Source organism: Diabrotica undecimpunctata, chromosome 4 (genome assembly GCF_040954645.1).
Source record: "Diabrotica undecimpunctata isolate CICGRU chromosome 4, icDiaUnde3, whole genome shotgun sequence".
Lineage (NCBI taxonomy): Eukaryota > Metazoa > Arthropoda > Insecta > Coleoptera > Chrysomelidae > Diabrotica > Diabrotica undecimpunctata.
Window position 1 is genome coordinate 147,483,889 of NC_092806.1, and position 27,610 is coordinate 147,511,498.

The 27,610-nt window shown below is 33.4% G+C and overlaps 1 protein-coding gene across 1 annotated transcript in view; it reads right to left on the minus strand.

The window, feature by feature from the left end:
* Window positions 1-219: 219 nt before the first annotated feature.
* The window catches only part of Lcch3 (Ligand-gated chloride channel homolog 3), a 64,743-nt gene continuing 37,352 nt past the window's right edge, over window positions 220-27,610 (minus strand). The window contains exons 5-10 of the mRNA XM_072528629.1: window positions 26,583-26,728; window positions 13,476-13,633; window positions 13,005-13,289; window positions 8,140-8,343; window positions 4,026-4,247; window positions 220-419 (exon numbers count right to left, since the gene is read on the minus strand). Coding sequence (XP_072384730.1) covers window positions 241-419; window positions 4,026-4,247; window positions 8,140-8,343; window positions 13,005-13,289; window positions 13,476-13,633; window positions 26,583-26,728 — 1,194 coding nt within the window. The 3' untranslated portion in view covers window positions 220-240. The remainder of the gene's footprint in view (window positions 420-4,025; window positions 4,248-8,139; window positions 8,344-13,004; window positions 13,290-13,475; window positions 13,634-26,582; window positions 26,729-27,610) is intronic.

The following is a 27,610-nucleotide window of genomic DNA, read 5'->3' on the forward strand; positions in this document are numbered from 1 at the left end:
TAGGGTTTTTTAAACACTTATATCTTTTGACTTGTCGAGTTATTACTCTGTATTGTGGTACTCTTAAAACTTTAAAAATAATAAAATCATCCAAGTACTACAAAATTTGATAACAACATCCCAGCAAAATAACATAAACGTTAAACAAATAACAATAAAATGATTTAACATAAACAAATTGGTCCATTCAAATATTATATTTTACTAATTTTTATCTACATACTAATACGAGTACAACGTTTATTCTACAAAATAGTACGCCCAATATCCGATGTTAAATAATAAAAACATTACAGGAAACACGATTCTTGAATACTTGTCGATCACATTGACGTTTCTAATTTTTGGTAAGGACGGTTTGAGAATTGATGCTGCTTTTCTTAGCGCATTTATAACTTTTCTTTGATTTACAACATTTCCTAAAAATAAAAAAAAATAAATACGTAATAAATAAGCGTTGATAAAGTTAAATTAATGTGTTAGTGGCAAAACTATAATTGCATTGCTCTATAATTTTTTTACAAAATACAAATATTTTGTATTTAAAAAATTAATGGGAAAATCCCAGTAGTTGGCTGTATACCATCGTTTAAAAATATACAGAAGTTAAAACACTTCACCATTGTATTTAGGTAGGTATATAAAAACATACAGTTAAAACTTTTACAAGTGTCGTCAAAATTTATACAGTATCATAACGTTTTCGATCTAATCAAATCATCTTCAGTACCTTATGTACTTGAAGCTAACAATGAATTTGTGGCTATGGCATTCATATATGGGTTTACATTTTTTCAAAATTAAATTATATTTTGACTTTAGGTCGATGACATTGGATAAAATTTAATACTTGAGGAGCTACATGTCTCCCTGCTCGGTTTTTAACACGTGGTTCTTGTCAATTAAGACGACACAGACCAACAGTTGGTCTGTGTCGTCTGGCAAGATCTGGAAAAGTGAGAGAAACACAAGACTACAAGGCTTACTTGGTCGTAAACATGCAAAATCCTTGTACAAGAGCGCAGAAACCAACAACTTTAAGAGTTGCAACGTGGAATGTTAAAAGTTTGTTCTCTGCAGGAAAACTGGATAATGTTGAACAAAAACTAAATAGACTAAACATCGATGTTTTAGGTATCAGCGATACACAATGGCCAGGATCTGGAAGATGTTCAACACGAAATGATAGCGTATTTTATTAATCCGAAAGGAATCGACAACAACACCCATCGTTACGGAATTGGAATCATTATTTCAAAGAAATGGAAAAACTCTCTGATTACCTGTACTCCTTATTCAGAGCGCTTAATATTAATAAAAATTAAAGAAAGACATAACTTAATAAATCTTATTTAAGTCTATGTACCAACAGCAGATTAAGATGACAATGAAATAGAACAATTCTACAACGATTTAGAAGAAATGCTGAAAACAATAAAACAGCAACATATTAACATAATAATGGGCGATCTTAATGCCAAGGTGGGTCAAGGTAAGGTAGGAGAACAAGTAGGAAACTATGGACTTTAAAACAGAAATGACAGAGGAGATCGATTGATTCAATTTTGCCAAAGCGAAGACTTCGTATAACAAACACCTTTTTCAAATTACCTCCTCGACGGTTATTTACATGGACATCTCCACAATAAACCAAAGAAAAAATAGTGAGAAATCAAAGAAACTACATTATGATAGCAAGGAGGCATCGTAATGCCGTTAAATGTACTAAGACGTACCCAGGAGCTGAGATAGGCTCAGATCATAATCCGGTAGTTACTGTGATATAGGCGAGACCAAAAAAGATTAGAAGACCACACAGAAAGGCACTAGATTTAAATAAACTTAAAAACAAAAATATACGACAAGAAACAGGAGAAGAAATAAATGAAAACCTCCGTTCAGTGCAGCAACAAATTAACGATACAAATAACGTTAACCAAAAATTAAAGTACATAAATACAGCTATACAAACAGCAGGAAAGAAACATCTTACAAAAACAACAACAAAGATTAAGGGGTGGATGACACAATATATACTAGACTTGATGGAACAAAGAATAAAGATGAAGAATTACCTAGACAAATACAAAGAAATAAACAAACACATAAAAAAGAGAATAAAATAAGCCAAAGAGGCGTGGATTAAAGAACAGTGTGAAGAAATGGAAACCTATGAGAAAAAGTACGATGCGTTCAATATGCACAAAAAAGTAAAAGTGATAACAGGAAGCATAAAGAAATGCCAAATAGGTAAACTTGGTAAAAGACAAAGATGGAAATTTTATTGTAGATCTAGAGAATTAAATAAAAAGATGGACAGAATACCTGAATGAATTATTTGAAGACGATAGAAACAACTTAACTTAGATAATCAATGCAACTGGGCCAGACGTACTGAACGAAGAAGTAGAATACGAAATAAGAAACGCTAAAAATGGAAAAGCTAATGGACCTGATGAAATTCCTACAGAACTGTTGAAGTTTTTGAATGATAAATCCGTAACCATAATATTACATCTATTCAATACAATATACAGTACTGGTATAATACCTCAAGAATGGTTGCTGTCTACGTTTGTCACCATACCGAAGAAAACTAAGGCAATGCAATATTCAGATCATCGAACAATCTCCTTGATGAGTCATCTGCTTAAAATATTTCTTAAAAGTATCAAAAGATAGATATCGATATTAACGATACACAGATGGGATTCAGAAAAGGATTAGGTACAAGAGAAGCTCTCTTTGCCTTAAATGTCCTAACATAGAAATGTCTAGATGTTAACCAAGAGATACACGCCTGCTTTATAGACTTTAAAAAGGCTTTTGACAGAGTACGCCACAATAAACTCAAAGAAATCCTGGAGGGCAAGAACATCGACACCAGAGACATACAAATAATATTAAATTTGTACTGGAATCAGCGAGCTAATATAAAAATAGAAGCCCAAACATCGGACGAAATAGAAATACGTAGAGAAGTACGACAATACAAATACTTGGGAACACTGGTCAATGAAACAGGTTACCAAAATTACGAGATAAAAAGACGTATTGAAATTGCCAGGTCTACCTTTATAAAAATGAAAAAATTATTTTGTAATCGTGATATTAGTATTCAGCTACGAACTAGAATATTAAAATGCCATATATTCAGTACTTTGCTTTACGGTGTTAAGGCATGCACTCTTAAACAGAGGAATGTTAAAAATCTTAAAAGCTTTGAGATGTGGTGTTACCGCCGTATACTAAAAAAAGTTGGGTGGATAAAATTACAAATGAAGAGGTAATACGCAGAATAAATAACGATCCAGAAGTTGTACTGAATATAAAAAAGAGAAAACTTGAATACTTAGGATTCCTGTTGAGAGGACAAAAGTACACATTCCTACAAAATATAATGCAGGAAAAATCCAAGGACGCAGAAATCCAGGCCGTAGAAGAATGTCCTGGATGAGAAATTTAAGAGAGTGGTTTGGCTGTACCACTAACGAATTATTCAAAACAGCAGTAAATAAAATTAGAATCGCCCTAATGATATCGAATCTCCGATAGGAAAGGCACTCAAAGAAGAAGAAACAATATTCACCAAAATTTAAGAAGTATAGTGTAGATGAAATAATAGAAAAAGAACATGGAGTTAAAGTGTTGCGATTACCACCTTATCACTGTGAACTTAACCCCATAGAACTAATCTGGGCTCAAATGAAGGGATATTTCACGAGAAATAATATATATAAACTTCAAGATATTCGTTAACTACTAGCTGATTCCATATCAAAAATTTTATCTGACAATTGGCAACAAGTTATAAGACTGTCATAGCAGACGAAGAAACATCCTGAAAACTCGATATGTTAATAAAAGAAACAATAGAACCAATTATTATTTCTGTGGAAAATGAAGAAACTTTTAATCATGATGATGCCTTCTTAGCGAAGGAAGACAACTTCTTTTTATTTAGTTATGTAAAACCTAATAAAACGCCTAAAACCTGTAACAATGAACTGATAACTAAAATTTACCTCGATTTCTTCTGTATCTAAACCCTGCAGCATTTCTGTACATATAAGGAGAATGTGTTCTTCTCATCCGGTAACTAGGAGGTAGACTGGGTAAGTCTACGGTATACCAATATGATGGACTATATCTATTTCTTATCGAGGGAATAGGACTCATTCTCAAGTCCCTTAATTCAATTATGTCTTCATTAGAAGGACTAGATCTAGATAACGTTTCTCTTGCATCTGAAAATGTATTAAGCACAAATTACTATTTAAGATTAACTACAGTATATTACTTAAGTTATAACTTATATAAAAAAAGTTTACTTAGAACCATGCGTTTAAATAAAAGATAGAATAATAAATTTTGTTCCTATCGCAAACTCAGAAATATGAAACAAAAAGTAAAAATCTGAAGATTTCTACTTATTCGAAACCAAAATCAGAGTCTTACTTAAATCTGTACCTTCTACAATTTTTCAAACAAATAGACGATGAATGGACCGACATGGGGATCTAAAATTGCATTCCATATCCAATCGATTCATCTAAGCAATAATCTTTCATGAACTGGCTTTTAGTGCTCGAAATATGAGATAATAAAGATATAGATAAAAAATAGATACCGTGAAGATTCGATTTCACTTATAGTACCTCTTCAATTTGCTTTTGCGTAATTCCTATCCAGTTGCTCTGATAAGTCCTGCAACGACTAATAACGTACAAGCGAATTGTAGAGGCACTATGCGTAAAATCAAATCTTATCTGTCATCAAGAGATGGATGAAAGCTTGAATAAATACTGTGAGAAACAAGGATCATTACATCAACAATTAACAAGAAAACTAAACTCCGTAAGCCATAAGCAGTTCAAAAAACGTGCAAATACCAATATACATCCATAATCAACAACTAGAAGTAGTGAACACATAAATATTTGAGCAGTATCATAACAAGAAAAATGTCCTAACAATAGAAGTTAAAAGAAGCATCGGATTAGCTAGAGACGCATTTGTTAAAATGAAACATAAATTCTGTAATAGGATATTCTGTATCCGATCATGATTCAAATATGAAAGAAAAATATATACAGCCAACTATTTCTTAAGAGTAACCTCTATTCAACCGATATACATATATATATATATATATATATATATATATATATATATATATATATACATATCTATATATATATATATATATATATATATATATATATATATATATATATATACGTATATATATATATATATATACATATATATATATATATATATATATATATATATATATATATATATATATATATATATGTATATATATAATGTACATATAAAAAAGCTTGTAGCAGGTCGTTTCTGGCCCATAGCTTAGTAATTCTCTTCCATCTCCTTCTGTCTCAGCTTCTTTCCTTCAATTTTCTATCTTTTTTCCATCAATTTTCTATCTTCTTTTCTTCTAGATCTTGTGCAACTTCTTCCCTTCATCTTCTCCTCGGTCTGCATCTTTTACTCTTTTCTTCTGGTGTTCTCCATGCTATGTTCTTTAGCTCTCTACTGTCCTCCATTCTAACAAGATGACCTAGCCACTGCAATCTTCTAGCTTTGACAAAATCGCTTATTGTACATTCGCCGAAAATTTCATAAATTTCAGCATTTGTTCTTCGCTCCCATCCTGTTTCTGTCAACTTTTCTCCAAATATTCGTCGTTTCCATATTTCAAGTTTCTGTTGTAGTTTCTTTGTTACACCCATGTCTCGCATCCATACGTTAGAGTAGATCGCACGACAGTTTTATACAGCCTTTTTTTTGTATTTCTCGATACCTCTTTCGATTTTATTATTCTTTGCAAACGGCCTGCACACCTGTTTCCTTTTGCTATTCGTAGATCTATTTCCTTTTCTTCTTCGCATTTATTTGTCACAAGAACTCCCAGATACATGTAATTTCTCTCACTAATGCGATTTTCATATTTAGTTTTCTGCTTTTCTTTTGCTTATTCTTCAGTTTCATATATTTTGTTTTATTTATATTTATCTGTAACTATATATTTCCTGCGGGCTCTAGATGATTCTTAGCTATTTTTTCTAATTCTTTTCTACTCCTAGCCAAAAGTACATCATCAACATAGGCTAGATACTGGTGAGTCTCTATTCAACTGATATCTGCTCTATACTGACAGTTTTTAAAACAAAATCCGTTCGGAGATCCATATGAGCCTGTATATTTAAAGCTCCCTTAACGAATACTTTCAACGATAAATGCGGGCAGTAAATTATATGTAAAAAATAATTCTAATGAACTTCAACTCCAACTTAGGTCCAAGTTCGGAGTGTTGTCTGCAGTCCAACTCAGATGTGGGTATAGTTTCGAATATAGCGTTCCCGAAAAGGTAATTCTTTAAACATATACTCCAGTCATCCGAGACGAAAATGTCGCTGAAGTTCTAAAAATCATACCATTTTTAGAGGTTCAAATTTTGAATTGAATAATTTTGAAACCCCAAAAAAGATTCAAAAACTTTTACAAGTTTTACCCCCCGGCTTCCCTCTAAAATACCCCTTCATAGGAGATGAAAAACGGAAAAACTCGATTTACCAAAATTCTGTACGCCGTAGAAAAAAATATCTCAAATAAATAATGTAGCTGAGATAATTTTAAACAAGAATGTTTATTTGCATTTTTTATATAGAGTATACTGTTCTCTCAGATACAACACTTGAAGCGACCGGCGATTTTGAATGGGTCAGTTACGCACGCGAAATCAATTTTAAATAAAATTTGTATCAACTCGACGGTAAAAATGCTATATTTTTTTTATCAGAGTGTCCAATCCAATCGACAAAAATCAAAATTTATTTTAAAGGTAAAGAGTACAGCTTTCCTATGCATTTTTGTATTTTACCGCAAAAAATTCTCAATATCACTTTCATTGACAGGTCTTTATTGACTGAGGGTGCTGGATCAGACCAAATTGTTTTCGATTCTTTTTGTAAAGTGCGATATAATATATTCCTTCTTCTGGTAAAATAATTCATGAGAAGACATTACAAGTTATAAGGGAACTGAGTGTTAAAATAAGACCTTCTATGAAATTTTGTAAGCACAATATTTTCTTATGTGGCGAAGCAGCTGCTGCAGATTTGTTATTAGTTTCAATCTAGAAGGAAAAACGCCACTTAAGTAGATTCAATGGGGTGGCTTTTGATAAAAAAAACGCCACTTAATTGAAAGAATTTTCTCGTCGGAACATTTTTAACGCCAATGAGACGCAATAATTGTTTGCTTTTCATAATAAAACTTATATTCTTAGAGAAGAAAGGTGCAATTGAAGAAAGGTTTCCAATGAAATATTCACAACTCTGTTTTACAACAATATGTCAGGAGACAAAAAAGCCACTGGTTGAATAATAAAGGAAATCATGAGAGACTGGCTAAACAAATTTAATAGAAGAATGCAGAGAAGAAATCATTAAGTAGGGCTTCCCAAATTTATTCGTAGGTACTGTGACGCTATTTTTTTCATCCTTGGGACTTTGCTATGCTATTTTTTTGCGACGCCCCCTCAACGCCCGGCGTTCACTCGATTCCAGTGTTGCCAATGTCCAGATAGTTATCCGATTTTCTGATAATTTCGAGGACCATCGGATAGTTTTCAGATTGAACAATTTTTTGAATAATTTCGGATAATTCAAGGGTCTATCGAATTGATCTTATATTTTTTATTTGATTTATTTATTAATACATATATTTTATACCCATTTAAAATCCAATAAATATATTTTCTGTATTAAAAGTCCGCTGGGAAAACGACGTGACGCCCCAGAACGTCGCGAAGCACAATTGGGAAGCCCTGTCATAAAGTATTTTTATTGCTATTTACTTCTGCGTCTCATCATCAAGTTCTTTTACCCTTACCCTATTATGAATTAAAATAGCTAACAAGATCTTGTATCAACAACATGCATAACCTTTCAGGCAGCTTCTTAATCCGAGATATGATAAATACCGTGATATTCAGGTCCTGGAAGTCCTATAGAGTTCCATCAAAACATTGGCGCTCAGTATATCACTCATGAGAAAATTAGAAACATATTTTGCATGCTAATAAAAAACCAATACTACCCATCTTACCAATCCTTATGTTCTGTTGCTTTTTCTTTTTCGCCCTAGCTCCCCAATATGTATAATTCACAGCTGCATATTCCAGTAACGCTGCGAAAACGAATACAAAACACATAACGAGGTAAATATCTATTGCTTTAATGTAGCTAATCCTAGGCAAAGAATTTCGAACACCGGTGCTTATTGTGGTCATAGTTAGAACAGTGGTAATACCTGAAAAACAAGTCATTAAAAAATATATACGTATATGTCGACCATAAGGTGTAGGTCTAATTTTAGCCAGATGCGTGTGACCGGAAGAGAGAAAGTATTTGGATAAAATCAGATAGAAAACACCTCTTATTTGCATTGAATGGCATCTAAGAAGCTTTGTTCAGCCTTTAAAGAGTATGTTTGCATCTAGGAATTGTATGTGGTGTACGATCGGTCACAATAAAACGTAAACTTCTGGCAGAAGATGATATTTCCTTTGAAAGAGCTTATGAGATAGCGCTGTCAATAGAATTTACAGAGGGTCAAGTTAAAAGATAGAATCGGAAAATGTAGCTTTAATTTAAGAAAAGTTAGATAAAGTAATGTTCAGAAAGAAGGAAGCTACAATTAAGAATGATGGTGGTCATCAAGCTGGTAAAAGTTATGTCCAAAATGCCCAGCTAAAGCATGGCACTGTTTCAGTAGTTAGAAAGTGGGACATACAAGTACTGTCTGTCGTTCGAAAGTTATGTTGTTAGAAGAAGGGGATGTATAGGATGAAGTGAAGGAAGAAAATTTAATATATCTGGGATTCTTCGCTTCATTGGAACAGTAAAATTGATATAGTATTAGAGGCGGAAGGTAACTCAATTTTATATGACGTTGATACTGATGCATGTCGCACAGTAATTTATATACAGGATTTCAAGAAGTTTTAGCTTAATATAATATCTAAAGATAAATATTTATTCTGTTGATTACTGTTTAAAGGTATTAAGCGGTAAGGGGGTAGGAGTTATGGGAGAAACTGACGTATTAGTAAAATATAAAACAATCTTTTTATAAATATAAATATAAAACAAGACGCGTTTCCTGGTTGAAGAACCTGAGAGAGTGGTTTGGTTGCAGCTCAAGGCAATTGTTCAGAGGAGCTGCCTCGAAGGTCAGAATAGCCATGATGATTGCCAAACTTCGTCGCGGAGATGGCACTTAAAGAAGAAGAAGAATATATGTTCTACATTGTTATTCTCCTCTTGGGATTTATCAATGTCTTCTGGGGGTAAATTAGCTGATTATTTGATGGCAGAAACAGTTATACTGAAAAATTCCCGCTTAAAAATTACACATGCGTTTTTGGGCAATTTCTAATTACCATCTCCCATAAAACGAATATTTAATTGTGGGAATTTATTTTCCCACCGCCTATGAAAAGGTTAATGACTAGATAGGAAGTACTAGAGCTATAATAAAATTTAGACAAGAAATTTGGTAATTTTTTTTTGGCGCAATATTGATTTCGTTGATATCATTGATTCTTAACCTCATAAAATTTATAACGTACATATATTGTGATACGTTGTAATCAAAGTAATTCTATTTATTAATTATTCCATTATGATAGACCAGCGAAAATAGTTTTCTGATTAATATAGTTTCCTACCTTTCTTAATTAGTTTTAAAGGATCAAAATGTATAACGATGTTGTAAATTGCCAACACAGAAACTTATTATGAGTCAGGTAAAACTTCTATTAATAGGAAATCTTCGAAATTATATTAAACTACATAACTTTGAAATATGATGATCAAATCAACTAAAATACAATTCGAATTCTTTCCTTTTATTAATTTGTTTTTGAGTTCGTTTAACTTTATAAAGAATTGATATTCAAGGCGATTATTGCGTTAACGAGGATTCAGACTAGAGTTGAAGTTTTGAAGGACAGGTTGTTGACTACTATAACTGAAATCTCAGTCAGAAAGCCCACTAGATCAGTTACTGAGGGTTTTTACCTCCGAATTCTTTATAACTGAATCGATTCATTTTAAATTTTGTGTGTTGGTAAATAATTACTCAAGGAACAAAAGTTATATAGTGCCGATGTGCGCTTCCACCCTGGGGGTGTTTGCCACCCCTTTTCGAGGGTGGAAATTTTGTCACTCAAAATAACTACGCTTTTCGATAGAAAGACAAATTTCAAACAAAAAATGTAGTAAAATTTTTTTCGCTAAATTAACACTTTATGAGTTATTCGCTGTTGAAAAGTGTCATTTTTCGTTAAAAAAAAACATGTTTTTCAAAGGTTTTTTAAGAATAGCTCTGAAACTAAAAGTTTTATCAAAAAAAGTGTAACGACTTAAATTAAAGCCCATAAAAAATTAAAAAGATTTGCTTTTTAATGAATATTTTCAGTTCAATATTAACTAAGTTATGGCAGTTCAAAGAAGGTTTGTTTTTGTTTTTGTCTTTCAATACGAGTATTTAATGTTAAATAACGGAAAACGGGTACATTTTTAGACAAATACTCATATAATATTTTTAAAAGAGCTTGAAAAGACTAAAATGAGTGGTAGTAAAAGTCCTTTGCACCAACTGTACGAGAAATACGATCAAAAAAACGATGGGTTTTTCAAATTTTTGTAAAAAAAAACGCAATAAAACTAACGTCATGTTCACTAGGATTTAAATAAATTGTTTTCCTTATAGAATTCACTATATTTTAGTGTTTTTTTATATGATCCAAAAGTTTAGCCACTTTAGAATACCCTGTTTTTGAAAAAAGTATGACTACATTTTTTTTTGTAAATATTAAAAAAAAATCTTTTTTTTATAATAACTTCAAAACTATAAAAGATACGTAAAATATGACACAATACAAAAAATAGGTTTTATTTCAACAAAAATGTTCATTTTTTAATTTTTTTTGTAGCTTAAAAAATAACGGAGATATAGTTGGTTGAAGTTTGCTTTATAGCGCATGAACCACTGGTCTCCGACCATTTGACCCTTCACCTTTTAAACATTAAGGACTTTAGAATGTTTTAACATTCCTATACTTATAGCCCGTTAAATTACCTGTAAAATCGTTTTTTTATGCATGATGTAGCATCAAAATTAACCGAGTTATTGTAAAAAAACCAATAGTACTTTTTAGAATAAATTTTGGAGCATGGAAAAATTTTATAGGTAATTTGGAGCATTGGAGCATTTCGATGGAACTAATAGACATTTAATATATACATATGCATCTATGTATCTCTCTTTCTCTCTCTATATATATATATTTATATATATATATATATATATATATATATATATATATATATATATATATATATATATATATATATATATATATATATAACAAGTTTTGGAAACAGGTAGGGATCTTTCTGGTCTAAAAGTGGAGATTCTTTGGAACCAATTAAAATGCAAAGTTTACCAGCTCCACAAGAACTGCTGAAAATGATTTTTTGCAATTGTACAAAAGGTTGCGGATCAGCGTGTGGTTGTCGGAGGCTGGGATTATTTTGCAATACAACATGCGGAACATGCTGTGGTGACAATTGCCAAAATTGTCCTCCAGTAAACGAAGACCAATTGGACTGTGAAAATTATGAATCCGATGATGAATAGATATTCATTTATTTTATACCTCGTTTTATATAAATATTATTTATTTTTAGTTTTTTGGAAAATAAAAAATTGTAATATATTATAAACTAAATTTTTTCTATTTATGTCCATGTCTAAATTAAGGATTTAAGGATTTTATTTTCATCAAAAGTGGTGCTTGTAAGGGTTGAAAAAAGTAGGCTCATTTTATAAGTAAAAAATTAATTTTTGTCTACAAACAATGCACTCTAAAAATGTTTCAAATCGACAAAAATATTTTTTAATTCATTTTTGACAAAGGGGGTGGTTGTGAGGGTTAAAATGTTGAAATTATAATAAAAAGTTGTTTTATATGCAAATAATTAATTTTTGTTAAATAAAATGCACTCAAGAAATGTTTAAAACCGATAAAAATATTTTTTAATTCATTTTTGTCATAAGGGTGGTTGTAAGGGTTGAAAATTTCCAATAAATAAAATATTATTGTATAGCTAGAGTATTATTTTTTATTTGTATTTAAATACATAATTGAAATGTCTCAAGCTGCTACGACTTTTCTTTCATATTATTTTTATAAAAAGTATTAGCTTTTAAGGGTTTTTAAAGGGTTTTAAGGGTTGAAAATTGTGAATAATTAATTTTCATATTAGAGAACACATTACAATATTTACCTTATGCGAATAAACAAGATTTAAGTACATAAAATAATTAAATACGTGTTTTTCCCAGTTTCTTCAATAAGGGGTAGTTTTCACCCCTTAAAATCAAAAAGCGCACCTAGAGCGTATATAACTTTTGAAGTGGATGGTAACATAAGCTTAATTTGAAATTTTCAAAGAAATCGATGCAGTTATAAAAATTCGGGGGTGTTACCATATTTTAAGCCTCAGTAACTGGACTACATGGAGTTTCAGAGTGTATTCTTATGTATTGTGACCAGCTGAATTCGAATTTCAAACTTGCTTTTGCGTCGAAAGTAACAGGAATCTAATATAAACAATTAAGTTGTTTAAATGATTATAATTCGTAACCTAACGAATATAAACCATTTTTAGAAAATGCAATTAATTAAATTAATAATTGAGAATCATACAGCCTTGGTTGATCACGTAGACTGCCACTACAACAATAAATGTCAGGATAATTATGTGTAATATTTTGTTATGTTATATTCTTTCAAATAATAACCGCTCTAAGAGCTTTCTAGTGAAGTTTTAAAGTCGAATAATCGTTTTTAAGTTGTACTACAAGTGACAGAAATGTCTCTAGATAAGAATTATACATACCTAATGCAACCCTAGCACTAGTCGCTTCGTGATTTATCCAAAACGATACCCATGATAACATAACAATAAGAATACTGGGTAAATATGTCTGGAAAATAAAGTATCCTATGTTTCTTTGTAGTTTGAATAAAAGTGAAAGTCTTTGATATGTGCCGGTAGCTAAGGTTTCTTTTCTATCGTTAGTTTCCCAACCTATTATGGTAAATTGAGGTAGCTCTGCCTTCTCCACTCCACGGACTGGGGTAGAGTGCCAGGACATTACTACGTCTACTACGGTGTAGCCATCTACAAGAAATTTAAGCTAGTTTATTAGTACAATTTAAATATGCTAAAATAGTCGGTACACGCCTAATATTTAGCGAAGATGACACAAAACATACTTAAAACTCACTCTGTATATAAAATGCAGCTAAATGAGAAATTTAGGGATTTTAATATTACTAATGGTAAATTTTTTGTATGGGTACTTACAGCTTTCAATTTCAATACTACAATTTTGAGAGTCCAGGGGGTAGTAATGCAAATCCATCATGCAGGCCAAGGTGGTCGTAAATCTCATACCGTATTCTATGAATCCATCACCTCGTAATCTCACCAACTTATTTTTCTCGGTCACGTCATGAAGGAAACTAAAACATTGCTTGTAATAAGGCCAATTTGAAATATACACACACATAATACATCTAAAAAGCCGGATGTGTCGCGTGGGATCAAGTTTTTGATTTATTTTTTGGAGCTTTTAAAATGGCTCAATTTACTGAGTTGGCTTTGATACCCGTATACTTTATTTTTAGGCGCAATTTATGTTTAGAGAAAAATGATTTGCGCTAAGTGCCAGTAAATATAGTTATCTAGAAATGATACACGATCTTCCAACATTGCTAAATCAAATAAAAAATTTATAATGAGATTAGTTACTGATTTTTCGAATGAGTTTGAATGTTGTAGAGTTGTATTTAATTAAGCCAAAAATTAGAGAGCCAACAATAACAGGATTGGTCTTAAAAATATTGTTGATGGATAAATTAATACACAGTTGTTAATAAGGAAAGGTACTGTGAAAATTCTATACAATAAATAATTCTGTACAATAATAATAATAATAAAAATAACAAAAAAGTTTATCGGTACATTAGCACATCTTTATCTTCTATAGTGTCCATCCCATTACTACAACAAGCTGACGGGTCTTTATGTTCTTCAAATAACGAATCTTCGGAATGTTTATCGTTATTCTTTTCTCAGGTTTTTACAGATCAACCAACCAACGATACCATTCCTTAAATAATGTGCACACGTTTGTCTAAAACTCACCTCCTTTTGAAGTTATACTTCTATACGCACGGTCGGCGTTGGAAATTTGCATGAGAGTGAATCTGTGAAACCATTACATATGTAAGATAATGAGTAAGAGAGAGACAGAAGATATATTTTCTCTCTCTTCCTACCTCGAGAATAAAAATGTTCCTTTTGTATATATATATATATATATATATATATATATATATATATATATATATATATATATATATATATTTAATATTATATAATATATTATATATATATAATATTGTATAAATATATATATATATATATATATATATATATATATATATATATATATATATATATATATATATATATATATATATAATATACGTAATATGTATTAATATTATTATTTATGTGATATGTTTTGTATTATTTAAAATTAAACGTTTATAATTATTTTAAGCTTTTGTATTTCAAAATAATCACTGTTTTACCGAGAACTGTCAATTTTGAAATCTAGTATTTCTAATTGGCAAATCCTTTACGTGTTTGGTTTATACGCTGGTGGTTGTGAGTTCGAATCCCAATTATAAATTTCCTTTTTTATTTTTGAAATATTTAAAAACCTCACGTTAATCTTATTAAATATATGTAATATACGCAAAAAACATAAATTTTAAAATAAAATAAAAATTTACAACATAATCCGAGTTGTTGGTTTTTTATTTTTATCTTCGTAAAGTAAGTTATGTATATTGGCAGTTTTAAATACTTATGAATATTACATTTTAATTTATATTGTATTATTATATTGAATTATGTTGCAGTGTATTTATTGTATTGTAATTTTTATATTAATAACAAAATAAACAATGAATTTTACTGCAGAGTATGTGTAAATTTTTTTTTTGCATTCAACTCCTTTTATACATATATAAAAATAAAAATATATATTTTCATTAAAATATTGATAGAATCCTTCATTTACTATACTCCTATTACAGGTCAAATGTTTATATACAGCAAACTATGCACCATATACCTATATAACTAATTCTTTTTCTCTTTCTGCTCTCTCTTACATATGTAATGATTGTGCAGATTGGCTCCTATATAAATTTTTAACGGCGAACGCGTGTATTGAAGTATAACTTCTACCGGCAGTCCCACTGGACTGCCACACCCGTTTTTTTCTCTCTCCTAGTCCTGAAAATTGGCTTCGGTTACTCCTATATTCAAGAAAGGAAATGAGCTTAACTGCAATAATTATCGTCCAATCAGCCTGGTTCCTATTGTCGGCAACGTCATGGAATCGATTATTTGGGAAGCTATGTCTTCTTCAAGAAAAAGTCATCCCACAGCATGGCTTTATCAAAGGTCGTTCAATGATCACAAACTTACTTCATTGTGTAAATGACTGATCATTATCTTTAAACAATCGGCATCTTGTCGATGTAGTCTACTAAGATTGTTCCAAAGCTTTCGACCGTGTACCAAAACGTCGATTACTAGCTAAATTGGATCAGTATAGTATCCGCGGAAAGTTAAACATTTGGATTCAATATTTTCTATCCTACAGATACTTCAGGGTTCGCGTTGGGAAAGACCACTCACTAGATAAGCCAGTCAAGAGTGGAGTCCCACAAGGATCAGTACTTGGACCGCTTCTTTTTTGTGTCCACACTAGTGATCTTTCGCTCATTGTAACGAGTAAGGTTGTCATTTACGCTGATGATACGAAATTATATGTGAATCCAATTATTAACCAACACGTTCTTCAGCACGATCTTGATGCTATATTCAAATGGTCCTCAGAATGGTTACTTCCGCTTAACATTGAAAAATGCGTTGTCCTACATATCGGCAAAATAACCCATCATACCGTACTTTATTAATGGACATTTCTTGGATGAATGATCTCGGAGTGATAATTAATAGTGACTTAAATTGGTCTGATCACATAGTGTCGGTGTGTCAACGTGCAAACCTCTTATATATCTCTAACCTCTTTTAGTAAACTTTACTCAATATATGTTAGACCTATTCTTGAGTTTGCCGGGCCAGTGTGGAATCCAGACTTAGTCGCGATAAAATCCTACTTGAAAATCTTCAGTGCAAAGCCACAAGACTGGCATACGGCCGTGTAAGACCTAACAATGAAGATGGACTTATCTTACGACATTCGAGCAGCGACGTCTTCGAGGTGACCTAATTATGCCCTTCCGTATTTTAAAACAACTTTGGGAACCTAAACACCATATTCACTTTGAGTCAAGACGAAAGATTAAGATTCCATCGTTACAAATTAAACAGGGAACAAACTACTGCAAGGTCAAGGGTGAACTTCTTGCCAAATAGACTTTTTAATATCTTTTTTTTTTTTTTTTTTTGATGAGGGTGGAAATGTTCTAAACACCATACCATTGCTCGGCGTGTGTTGGATTCAGGGCAGAGGAAAACATCTGAGCCCATTTCCCCCTATGTAGAGGAGGTCCTGCAAACGGATGCCTTTCTGTTGCCCTGCCTACCAACTAAAACCACCCATTCTTCGTCAAGACACCCCCGTACGTGTTCAATTAGCGAACGAAACTTAGAGATGCCTTGCGCTGCCTGAATTAGTAATAAAGTTTTGTTGCTGGTTCTTAGCTAGAAGCGGTAAGGAATCAGAAGAAAAATGTATGTAAAATAGGCCCATATGTAAATGGCCTTGCCGATGGTATTACCTAAGAGCGGTAAGGAACCAGGGGGAGAGTATATGGAATGTATAGGTATACAAGGTAACAATAAGGTGTAAGAATATTTGGTATTAGGTAATATTAGGTAACAATAAGTAAGTATACATACGTATGCTATAAACAAGTGTATTACACACATATACACACATACATACGTACATACACATACACACCTACGAACACACAAATACACATATACACATATTTACATACATATTCATACAATGATAACTAGTTTTAAATGGAGGTGGATTGCCCCAGATCACTCTCATCCTGTCTCAGTTTCTTTCTCTATCATGGACTTTCTCTTCATAATTTTTGTTACTTGGTCTACAAGAAATTCAAAGTTCTCTCTGCTTTCCATAGCGACACGTATCAAGTTGTCAGAGGATATCTCTCCTAGCTTTGTTCGCATTATGTGTTGTTCCGACGCAAACACCTTGCACCTAAAGATACAATGCTCCGCATCGTCTTCTAATTTACATATGACACAATTATCATCGCTGGTTTTTCGTATACGATACGTGTAAGACCTGAAAGATCCATGTCCGGTCAGGAACTGCATAAAATAAAAATTTACTCGTTTGAACTTACATTTGTACCACTCTATCACATTGGGTATTAGTTTTTTGGTCCATTGTGCCTTGTCTATCTGTGCCTCCCATTCTGCTTGCCATTCTGTTAGTAATTGTTCTCTAATGGCGGCTCTGACCTGAGGTAGGTGGCCGTTTCGAGAGTTATAAAGCATCTGCCGTTCTTTAGCTAGGAGGTGAATAGGGAGCGTGCCCGCTATTACCTGTAGGGCCATCGTTGAAGTGGTCCTGTACGCACTTGTAACTTTTAATAGAGGCTTTCGCTGGGCTCTGGTTATCATGTCTCTGTACTTTTTGTAATTTAGTACGTCTGCCCAAATGGGGGTTCCATATAATATAGTTGACTGTACCACTTGCAGGTACATTCTTCGTTTTTGGCTGCTTGGGCCTCCTATATTCGGCATGATTCTTTGTAGGGCTGCCGTTCTTTCTTCCGCCCTCTGGACTACATTTGTCAGGTGTTTTGTGAACCTTAGACCTGTGTCGATGTATATGCCTAGGTATTTTGCACAATTTGTAGGGGTTATAATAGTACTACCAATTTGAAAAGTCATCTCGGGTCTTCGTCGTGGTCCTTTTAGTATGACCACTTCCGTTTTGCTTCCTGCTAGTTCGAGATCGTTTCTAGCCATCCAGCTGTTGACTTTTCTGCAGCATGTGTTGACTTTGTCTTCGATTTTCCAGTTCATGTCAGTCATGACTAGTATCGCCAGGTCATCTGCGTATGCAATAGCTAGAGTATCTCTACCATATTCTATTTCTAGTACCCCGTTATATAATATATTCCAGAGTGTCGGACCTAATACAGAACCTTGCGGTACGCCGGCTGTTAACTTCTGTTCTGTATTTTTTGCCACTGTAACGTATCTATTAGTAAGATACCTTTTAATGATATTGATGAGATATCCTGACACTCGTGCTGATTCCAGTTTTGTTATGATATGTGCCCAGTTGGCAGAGTTGAAGGCATTCTTTACATCAAACATAACCAGTATAGCCCATCTTTTCTTTGTGTTTTTTACAGTATCGGTTAAACTTTTTACCGCGTCTATGGCTGATTTAGCTTTTCTAAATCCGTATTGTCTGTTGGAGATAGTCTCTCTTTCACTTAATTCATCTTCTAGGCGATTTTTGACAATATTTTCGTATAGTTTTCCTAGACAATCTAATAAACATATAGGCCTGTACGAATTGGCTTCGTCCGGGTTTTTACCGGGTTTATGTATTAGTGTAAGTTTAGCTAGTTTCAGCTGGTCTGGAAATTCTTGTCTTGTTAGCAGCTCATTGAGTGCTATTCTAGTAGCTTCTGGGCATTCATTCACTAGTATTTTTATCGCCTCTGGTGGCACACGGTCCGGTCCAGGGGATTTACCTATTTTGATGGAATTGGCGGCTCTGGTGAGTTCAGCCGCCGTTAATTCTTTGGGACAGTTCTCATCGTCTCTAATCAGGAAGTCGTTTATAGGCTTGTTAGGAAACAGGGTATTCGCTATTTCCCTTCTTTTGTCATCGCATAGGTTATATGGGGTCTCTGACCTCAGCGTCTTAGTGGCGATCCTGTATGCTTCGCCCCATATATCGTTCTCCAATGCCTCGCACAAGTTCTGCCAGCATGTACGTTTAGCCCATTTGATCAATTTATTGAGTTCCTTTTTGGCGTTCTTATACTCTTCTTTAACTTGCTGCGTCCTATTTCTCTGTGCCGTACGCCTGATTCTAAGACATTCTGTCCGCTTTTGGTGAATGTTTTCATTCCACCAGTATGGTATTGTGTATGTGACATGTTTGCTTTTGCTGCTCGCTTTGTGTGCTTTTATTATGTTGTCTCTAAAGTTATTAAAGTTGGTAGTTTCTTCTTGTAAGTTCCGTATCTGATTCCTGAATTTGTTCTTATCGAACTCGAGTAATTTCCTGCCGTGCCTGGTTGTGACCTTAATGCCGACTTCGTATGAGATGTACTTGTGAAACGTAAAGATGTTATCATCAAGCACATCCCATCCCGAGATCTTCTTGGCGCAGTTGTTGGTTGCTAGTGTAATGTCTATGTGACTTCGCGACTCACCTCTTTCGAATGTGGGTTTACCATTGTTTAGCACAGTCAGGTTTGCGGAGGAGATCCATTCGTTCCAAATTTCTCCTCTTTTGTCATTTTTTGGGGACCCCCAAAGAATAGATTTGGCGTTTATATCACCAGCAATTATGTATGTTGTTTCTCCCTGTGACGCCTCAATGATTTTTTCAACCCGCTCAGCATATTGTGTCATGGTTATATTAGGTGAGATATAACAGGCTATGATTGCTAGTTCGTTTATTTTTATCTTTAGAAATCCCTCTTTTTTGGTAATTTTGTTTATGCACACTGTGTTGTTTACCAAAAATACAGCAACGTCTGCTCTGTTATCGGAGATCCAACCAATTTTTTTTGAGATATTTTTATTCGGTTCTGGGACTATGATGATATCTGCGTCAATTTGCAGGGCTTTTGAGTAAATCAGGTCGTGTGCCACCTTTGCCCTTCCGATGTTCACCTGCAGTATTCTAAGTCCTTTTGTCTGGATCGAAGCCATTTCAAGTCGTTACAACTAGCTCTTCTAGGTCACTAGGATGAGAGTTATCGGGGGTCAACTGAGTATTTTTCGCAGAGTGTTGTCCGGAGATAGTCCAGACATCTGCGGTCCTTCAGTGTCGGGGACGGGATTGTTGTTTTTGTTTTCCGCTATGTTGCTAGCCATTTCCACTACCTCGGCACACATACTCTCGAATTCCTTCATTAATGAGGGGAACTTACCCTTACGAAAAACGTCGTCATCTATAGTATCGTCATCAGGATTTGGCGCAGATGTCGAAGGTATGTCATTTTTCGCCCGTGCGATGTCTTCAACTATCGGTTGGGGAAAGGGTGTCGATGGCGGTTTAGCGGGCACGCTTTCTGTTAGTTCTTTTGCGCGCGTCTTGTCGGCTAGTCGCGCCCTTTGGAGAGCGCCACTAAATTCTCGGCACCGCGCGGTTCCAATGTGGTGCCCCTCTTTGCAGAGAACACACCACTCCTCATTTCTGCATGTGTCCTTCTCCTTACAGTCCTTCTTTCCGCACTTAAGACAGAGGCCAATACGGTCAGGACCGTCGCACTTTGAGATGTCATGTGTGTACGACCAGCACCGTTGACATCTCCTAACTACGTATCTTTTTTCGACCTCGCATCTAGCAAGGCCCACTTTAATGTGTCCTATCTCCAACACTCTTTTGGCTGCCTCGGTAGACAGAACAACCGTGGCTGCCAGCGTGTCCCCTCGCATCTTTCTTAGACTTTTAATCAGGAAGTCCTTTTCCCACTTGCCTATCACTACAGACAGTGCATTTTGCAATGTCTCTGTGTTTGTATTCGCGGTCATACCTCTGACATGTATAACCGTGGACCTATCTTGTCCCAGTTGTCTTGCCTTGAAGCCGCTATCTTTGGACGCGATGGCAGACTTTATTGCCTTGACGGCATCTGGGTCCTTATCTAGGGTGATAAGTAACTTACCATCCCTAGTACTCCGGAGGCTACGGATTGCCTGAATAGCATTTGTCTTGCCCACGGCATCCTGTACCCCCTCTAGGAGTTGGGTGTAGCTTGTGTCTTTTTTTCGACACGATGAAGCCGTAGGTCGGCCTGTCCTTTCTTGTGGCAGTAGTATGTACTTGTACCATGTTGCTAGTCGCTTTAAAGATAACCTTTTTAATATCTGGAACAATTTGGATCAAGACACTATATCGGCAACTAGTGTTAACATCTTTAAAAATAAACTTGATAGCGCTTTATTTTATTTATTGGATTGTTAGTTTGGACCGCATTATTTATTTATTGTTTCAAAATTTTTGTATGATGTACTTAATTGTTTAACTTTACTTAATTCTATAATTGGTTTTAGTTTTATAAGGATATTTTTGTTTTGTTTTTTGGGCATAATAGGAGCTCGCTCCTCTGCCCTTATTTGTTATATAATAATAATAATAATAATCTTAATATTTAGGTGAACAAAATGTCTAACCACCTAAAATCACTCTTATAATATGTACTTGTTTCCCCAATAATTTTTTATATCTTCGAAAACAACACATCAAATAATTGTCGCATTCGAGAGTTATGTGATTTTTAGTCATTAATGCTTGAATTGATCGAAGATAAACTTAAAGAATGAGAAGACTAAATCAAAATACTTTTTAAAGGCATACAAGGCATACTAGAAGTACCAAGGTGATTGTAAAACAATAGAAATAGTCCTGAAAACCGAAATTAAAAATATCATCAAACAACTCATAACAAATAAAAGCCCAGGTTCAGAATCGTTATTATTGATCGAAATATTAGTCATTTTATTCAATCACATTTATAATACACAAAAAATACTACTATCAATATTTATCCCACTACCGAAAAGGCCAAATCCACAACAATGCAATGAGTTTCGTTTGATTCCGTTTGTTTACGAGTCATGCGGTAAATGTCATTAAAAGTCTCCTTCTTCTTGTAGTTCCTTCTCCTATCGGAGGTTGGCTATCATCACAGTTATCCGTACCTTATTGGCAGCTGCTCTAAAAAGATCTATTGAGCTGCAACTATACCACTCCCTTAGGTTTCTCAGCCAGGGAATTCTTCATCTTTCTATGGATCTTTTACTCTTGATTTTACCTTGCATTATGAGCCTTAATATCTCATATTTCGCACCTCTGGTAATGTGGCCTAAATATTCCAGCTTTCTTGTTTTGATGTGCTTTATGACCTCGCAATCCTTTTGTAGCCTTCTTAACACTTCTGCGTTTGTAACTCGTTGGGTCCATGGTATTTTCAAAATCCTTCTATACAGCCATTACAGTATACATTAAAAGTCTTACATCACTATAATAGTTTTATAATAAAAAGTGCGAAACAATCATCGGAGACTATCAGTTTGGATTCAGCGTCGGCGTGGGAACCAGGGAAGCCCTGTTCAGATTACTAGTTCTGGCAAAAAACTGCTACAACCAACAGAAAGATATATTTTAATGCTTCAAAGACTTTGAAAAGGCATTTCAGAGTAAGACACGATCTACTATTAAAACGTTTGCAAGAAATCGGTTTAGATGGAAAGGACATTAAGCTGTTGAAAAACTTGTACTGGAATCAAATTGCCAGAATGAAGATCGAGTGTTCTACATCTGCTGAAGCAGAAATTAAAAAAAAAGTTAGACAGGGATGTGTTTTATCACCCCTGCTATTTAATCTTTATTCTGAGTTTATATTTAAAGAGGCAATGGAGGATTTCTAGAACGGAGTCAAGGTTAACGGCGTAAACCTTGGAAAATCCTTACAAAAGCCTTGTAAAAGTGAGAGCCTTATAGATATGTCAATAATACAGTGTTGATTCCAGAATATAACGATAACTTATTTACAGCACCAACTCGGCCTGTGAGTAATTTGGTTTAAAAAGAAACATTTAGAAAATCAAACTGATGTCAATCCGAAAAATCAAAATATACCTTAACCTTGCAGAAGAGACGGATTCATTTTGGAACAGGTCAGCAATTTCAAGTACCTGGGATGTTGGATCGATAGCAGTCCAAAGCATTATTTGTAAATGAGATAATTTTTTCGAAAAAATCAAAAGATTCTTATATAGTTCTCGAATAGGACTAACAAATCGACTACATTTATTAAAATGCTACGTCTAATTGACTCTCCTCTATGCAGATGAAACGTAGACCCTTAAGACATGACATACCTCATTGCATACCTCAAACGAAAAAGTGCTGCGTGGAACAAGCAAGAAACAAAAACTTTTAAACATAGTGAACGTTAGGAAAACATTATATCTAGGCCAAATACTGAGAAATAATAAGTATAGTTTATTTCACGAAAAATGGTTGAATGCTTAATGATTGCAATAAAACCCGACCGCAAGTACCCCAGCTTAGTCAACATTAGTTGAGCAGGTAAGTATTCAGGTAAAATTTAAGCTACTGTGGAGTGTCGTTATCTTGTTTGTATAATAAATTCCTGGTAATATAAAAACGATTAAAAAATCGTATACAATTATAAAAACGATTACAATACTTTTTATTTCATAAAGTTGTAAACATTTTAACAGTAAGTTTCACTATCAATGGTTTATCTTTTAATGACCACAATAAATTTGTTGATCGCTAAGTATTTCCTGGAATAATTATACAGGTTCCATCTATTCTGTATAATTTGTAAAAGTATATAAAACCGATGAGAAATTTTTAAATATACATTTTGTTTCATTTAGTTGAAAGTGTTACAAGTGTTACCAGTGTTATACCTATTTATACCTATAAAACAGCATTATGTGGCGTCCGTGGAAAAACATTGATGGTGCTTCTTCCCGTGCTCCAGCAAAGAAAAAGCATTTATCTGCTGACGCTAGAGAAATCGTAAAAACAATATATAGTTCTTTACTTACAAGAGGACTTACTGTTAATACTGCTGCCGAAATATCTGATCTAAATGAATGATAACGAAATATCTGATTTAAGGAAAATACCTCTAACCACAGTGAAAAGAATTACATCGAATCCCATTAAGTCAAGAAGGAAGCGTAAGGATGCCGGTTCTACCAAATGTATTGACGAAAGTGATAAGGATTTAATAAGACGAAAAATTTACACAATGTACGAAGAGCAACGGATACCTACATTAGATGCTTTAAAACAACGGCTTACTAATGATGATACACAAATAAACTGTAGCCGCATTAGTCTTTGGAGGATTTTGTCTAAAATGGGCTTCAGATATCGTACAATTGACAAAAGGCAAGTGCTTATGGAGTCCCATCGTTTACAAAAGTGGCATACTGAATATATAACTTCCATAAGAAAGTACCGTACAGAAGATCGACCAATAATTTATCTGGACGAGACATAGTTTGACACTCATGAAACACCATCCAAAGGCTGGTCCGATTCTTCCTACAGGTGTCAAACAAAAGCTCCATCAAACAAACGGAAAAGAATAACAATTTTACATACAGGATCAGAAAATGGTTGGGTCCCAAACGCCTTATGGCTTTCTGCAAAGAACATTAAAGACCCCTGCGTGGACTACCATGAGGATACAACGGCAGAGCTTTTTGAGCAATGGTTTAAGAATTGTCTTATACCTAACCTTCCTCCAAATAGTATGATAGTAATGGACAATGCAAGTTACCACAGTCGTCAATTACATAAGTCTCCAAGTGTAAATAACACGAAAATTGAAATTCAAAACTACCTGTTAGAAAACGATATATATTTTGAAGAAAGTTATTTAAAAAATGAACTGTTAGAAGTGTTAAAATCATTTTCTAATAAAAAAGTATATGTTTGTGACGCATTGGCCGAGGACATGGGACATACAGTGTTACGGATTCCGCCCTACTATTGTTTATTTAATCCCATAGAGCATATGTGGCACCAACTAAAGTCAAATGTTAGGTAACAAAATGTTTCTCCGACTTTAAGTAGTAGTGTAGTCGAATTAATAAGGAAATGTGTTGATGATATCTCCCCAGAAAGTTGAAAAAATTCAGTACGCCATGTAATGAACTTAGAAAATTCATGTTACTTTGAATCACATAATTAAACCAATTGTTATTAATCTTGAAGAGGATAGCGACAGCGAAACAGAATTAGGTATTTAGGAATTCATAAATATATTTTGGTTATTTTGGGCATCTTTTTGGAAATATTAACTTGTATAGATTTTTCTATATATTTTTTTCAATTCATCTATTTTTTGTACATTATGTATTCGTTATATATATGTACTGTAAATAGAACTATTATTACTGTACATTTTTAACGATATCCGATTAGGAAGAGCAAAAACTTAAACGCGCCAGTTTTTTGCTGACAGTCCTAAGCCTGTAAAAAGTGTGAAGGAAAGTATCTTTCTGAATTTAGATCCATATACTACAATTATTCACGTAGAACAAAAAAACTACTTTCTTCATGTTAAAAATTGTTCAATTATCAAGTATATTCACTTGAACAGCCTGAAAATACCATATGAAATAATTTAATAAATTTTTATAATCGTGTATTACACAGCTACCAATGAAATATATTAAATAACAAACTTTCTGAAGTACGACCCTGTGTACTTCGGTAGTTTATTGAGAGACTCTTGTATACACAATAGGATCAACTCAGGTAACCATTAAGCACTCAACCATTTTTCGTGAAACAAACTATACTTATATGATCAAGTAATAGTAAAAGGAAAGATCGAGAGAAAGAGAGGACTACGAATGAAAAAACTATGATGGCTCAGAAATATCGGACAACAAATAAGGCTACATTTTGAACAGCTAATAAGAATCCTCTGAAGACAGAGCAGAGTTTTAAATTGTAGTAATCAAACTCCATTGAGGGGAGAACACTTTAAGAAGAAGAAAAAGTTACTACGTAAATCCTAACATGTACAGAATATAAGGTTAAGAATAGAAGAAAAAGCTAAATGAATAAACAAATTTTATCCTAGAACTACAACAAGAAATCTTTATTGCTAAATATATGTTAACCAGATACAGGTCTTAAGTATCTTTCTCAGAACACATTTGCCCTAGAGAAAGGTGAGGCAGAGGAAATCCTTGATACAGACTGTAGAGTTATACCTGGTACATAAACGAACTAAAACAGAAGAGGGGTAGGGGACAGGATTATTCGGTAATAATGGAAACTTAAACATTTCTTTAGAAGATTATACTTCTGTAATTACTTCTATAAGGACATGATTTTTGTACATAAATCAATATTATCTGTGACGTTTCTTGAAAACCTGTTATTTTCAAGCATCAGCCATGTTTCTTTTACTATTTAATTTTATTATTTTTTATTTGTTATTTTGTTTTTATTTTTATATTTTGCAGCAGTTGATAATAACTAATCTATATCCTTTTATACTAAAATTTGAATGTTTAAAAAATGTATTACTAAAATTTTAACTCTTAACTTACCTATGTTTGTCGTTAGCAAAAAATGTATCTGGTACCCATATTCTATCTGAAAACTCTCCAGATAAAGTTAGATTTTCGTCGTCAAAACCAAACGATAAGCGCTCGTCTTTCCAATATTGATTTAAATAAAGAGTTATAGTATAATCCTAAAAGCAAAAAAAAATAACGTTAATTTACATTGCAAATATTTGGAATATTTAAAGAATTCGCGATAATAAATGTACACGTCATTTCTTTTTCCAATTTTTCAACGTCTCTCCTGAATAAATTTTAAATGAAATCGGTGCTAATGGGCATCCCTGTCTTAAGCCTTCATTGATACAGAATTCCTGAGAAATAGATTTTTAACTTTTACTAAACTACTGCAATTATTATATAGTTTTCTTATTGCTTGGATATACTTATCACTTTATCAAAATTTTGCATAGCTACCCATAGCTTACTTAATGGGACTGTATCGTACGCTTTTTGTAGGTTTATAAATAGTAGGTGTTTTTTTTTGTTCCTTGAGCCTATCTGATCTAAAAGATCTCGGTTATTATTTAAGTTAAAGCTTATTGTTCGTTGACCATTATTGTTTCCTACACCCAGACTAGAGGTTTGTAAAGGTCTTTTGCTTGGTGTGTCCTAAATATACTAAGGTCTCCTCTTGGTTGCCCATATAGTCTTTATCTTTTACAATACAACTACTGGCAATTATATAATAGGCGTTTTACAGTTTCTGGTTCTTTATCGTGGAGTCTGCAGTTAAGTTTTCTATTTTAAATGCCAAGTTTATTAAGGAATTATTTTACTGGTACTATGCGTACCCTGTCAATATTCCTGTTAACGTGTTTTAGGTTTATTCCTGCACATATGGAGCAGTTCCTTTGTTCTTTTTCTACATGATATAACAGTAAAGACTTTCCCATGAGTTTGTTTAAGAATTTTCTCGCAATATCGCTCATGAACTTCTCGAATTAAATCCTCTACAGCTCTTTGTACAACAACCTTTGGTGCTTCCAGGATCAGAGCTGGTCCTTTTCATT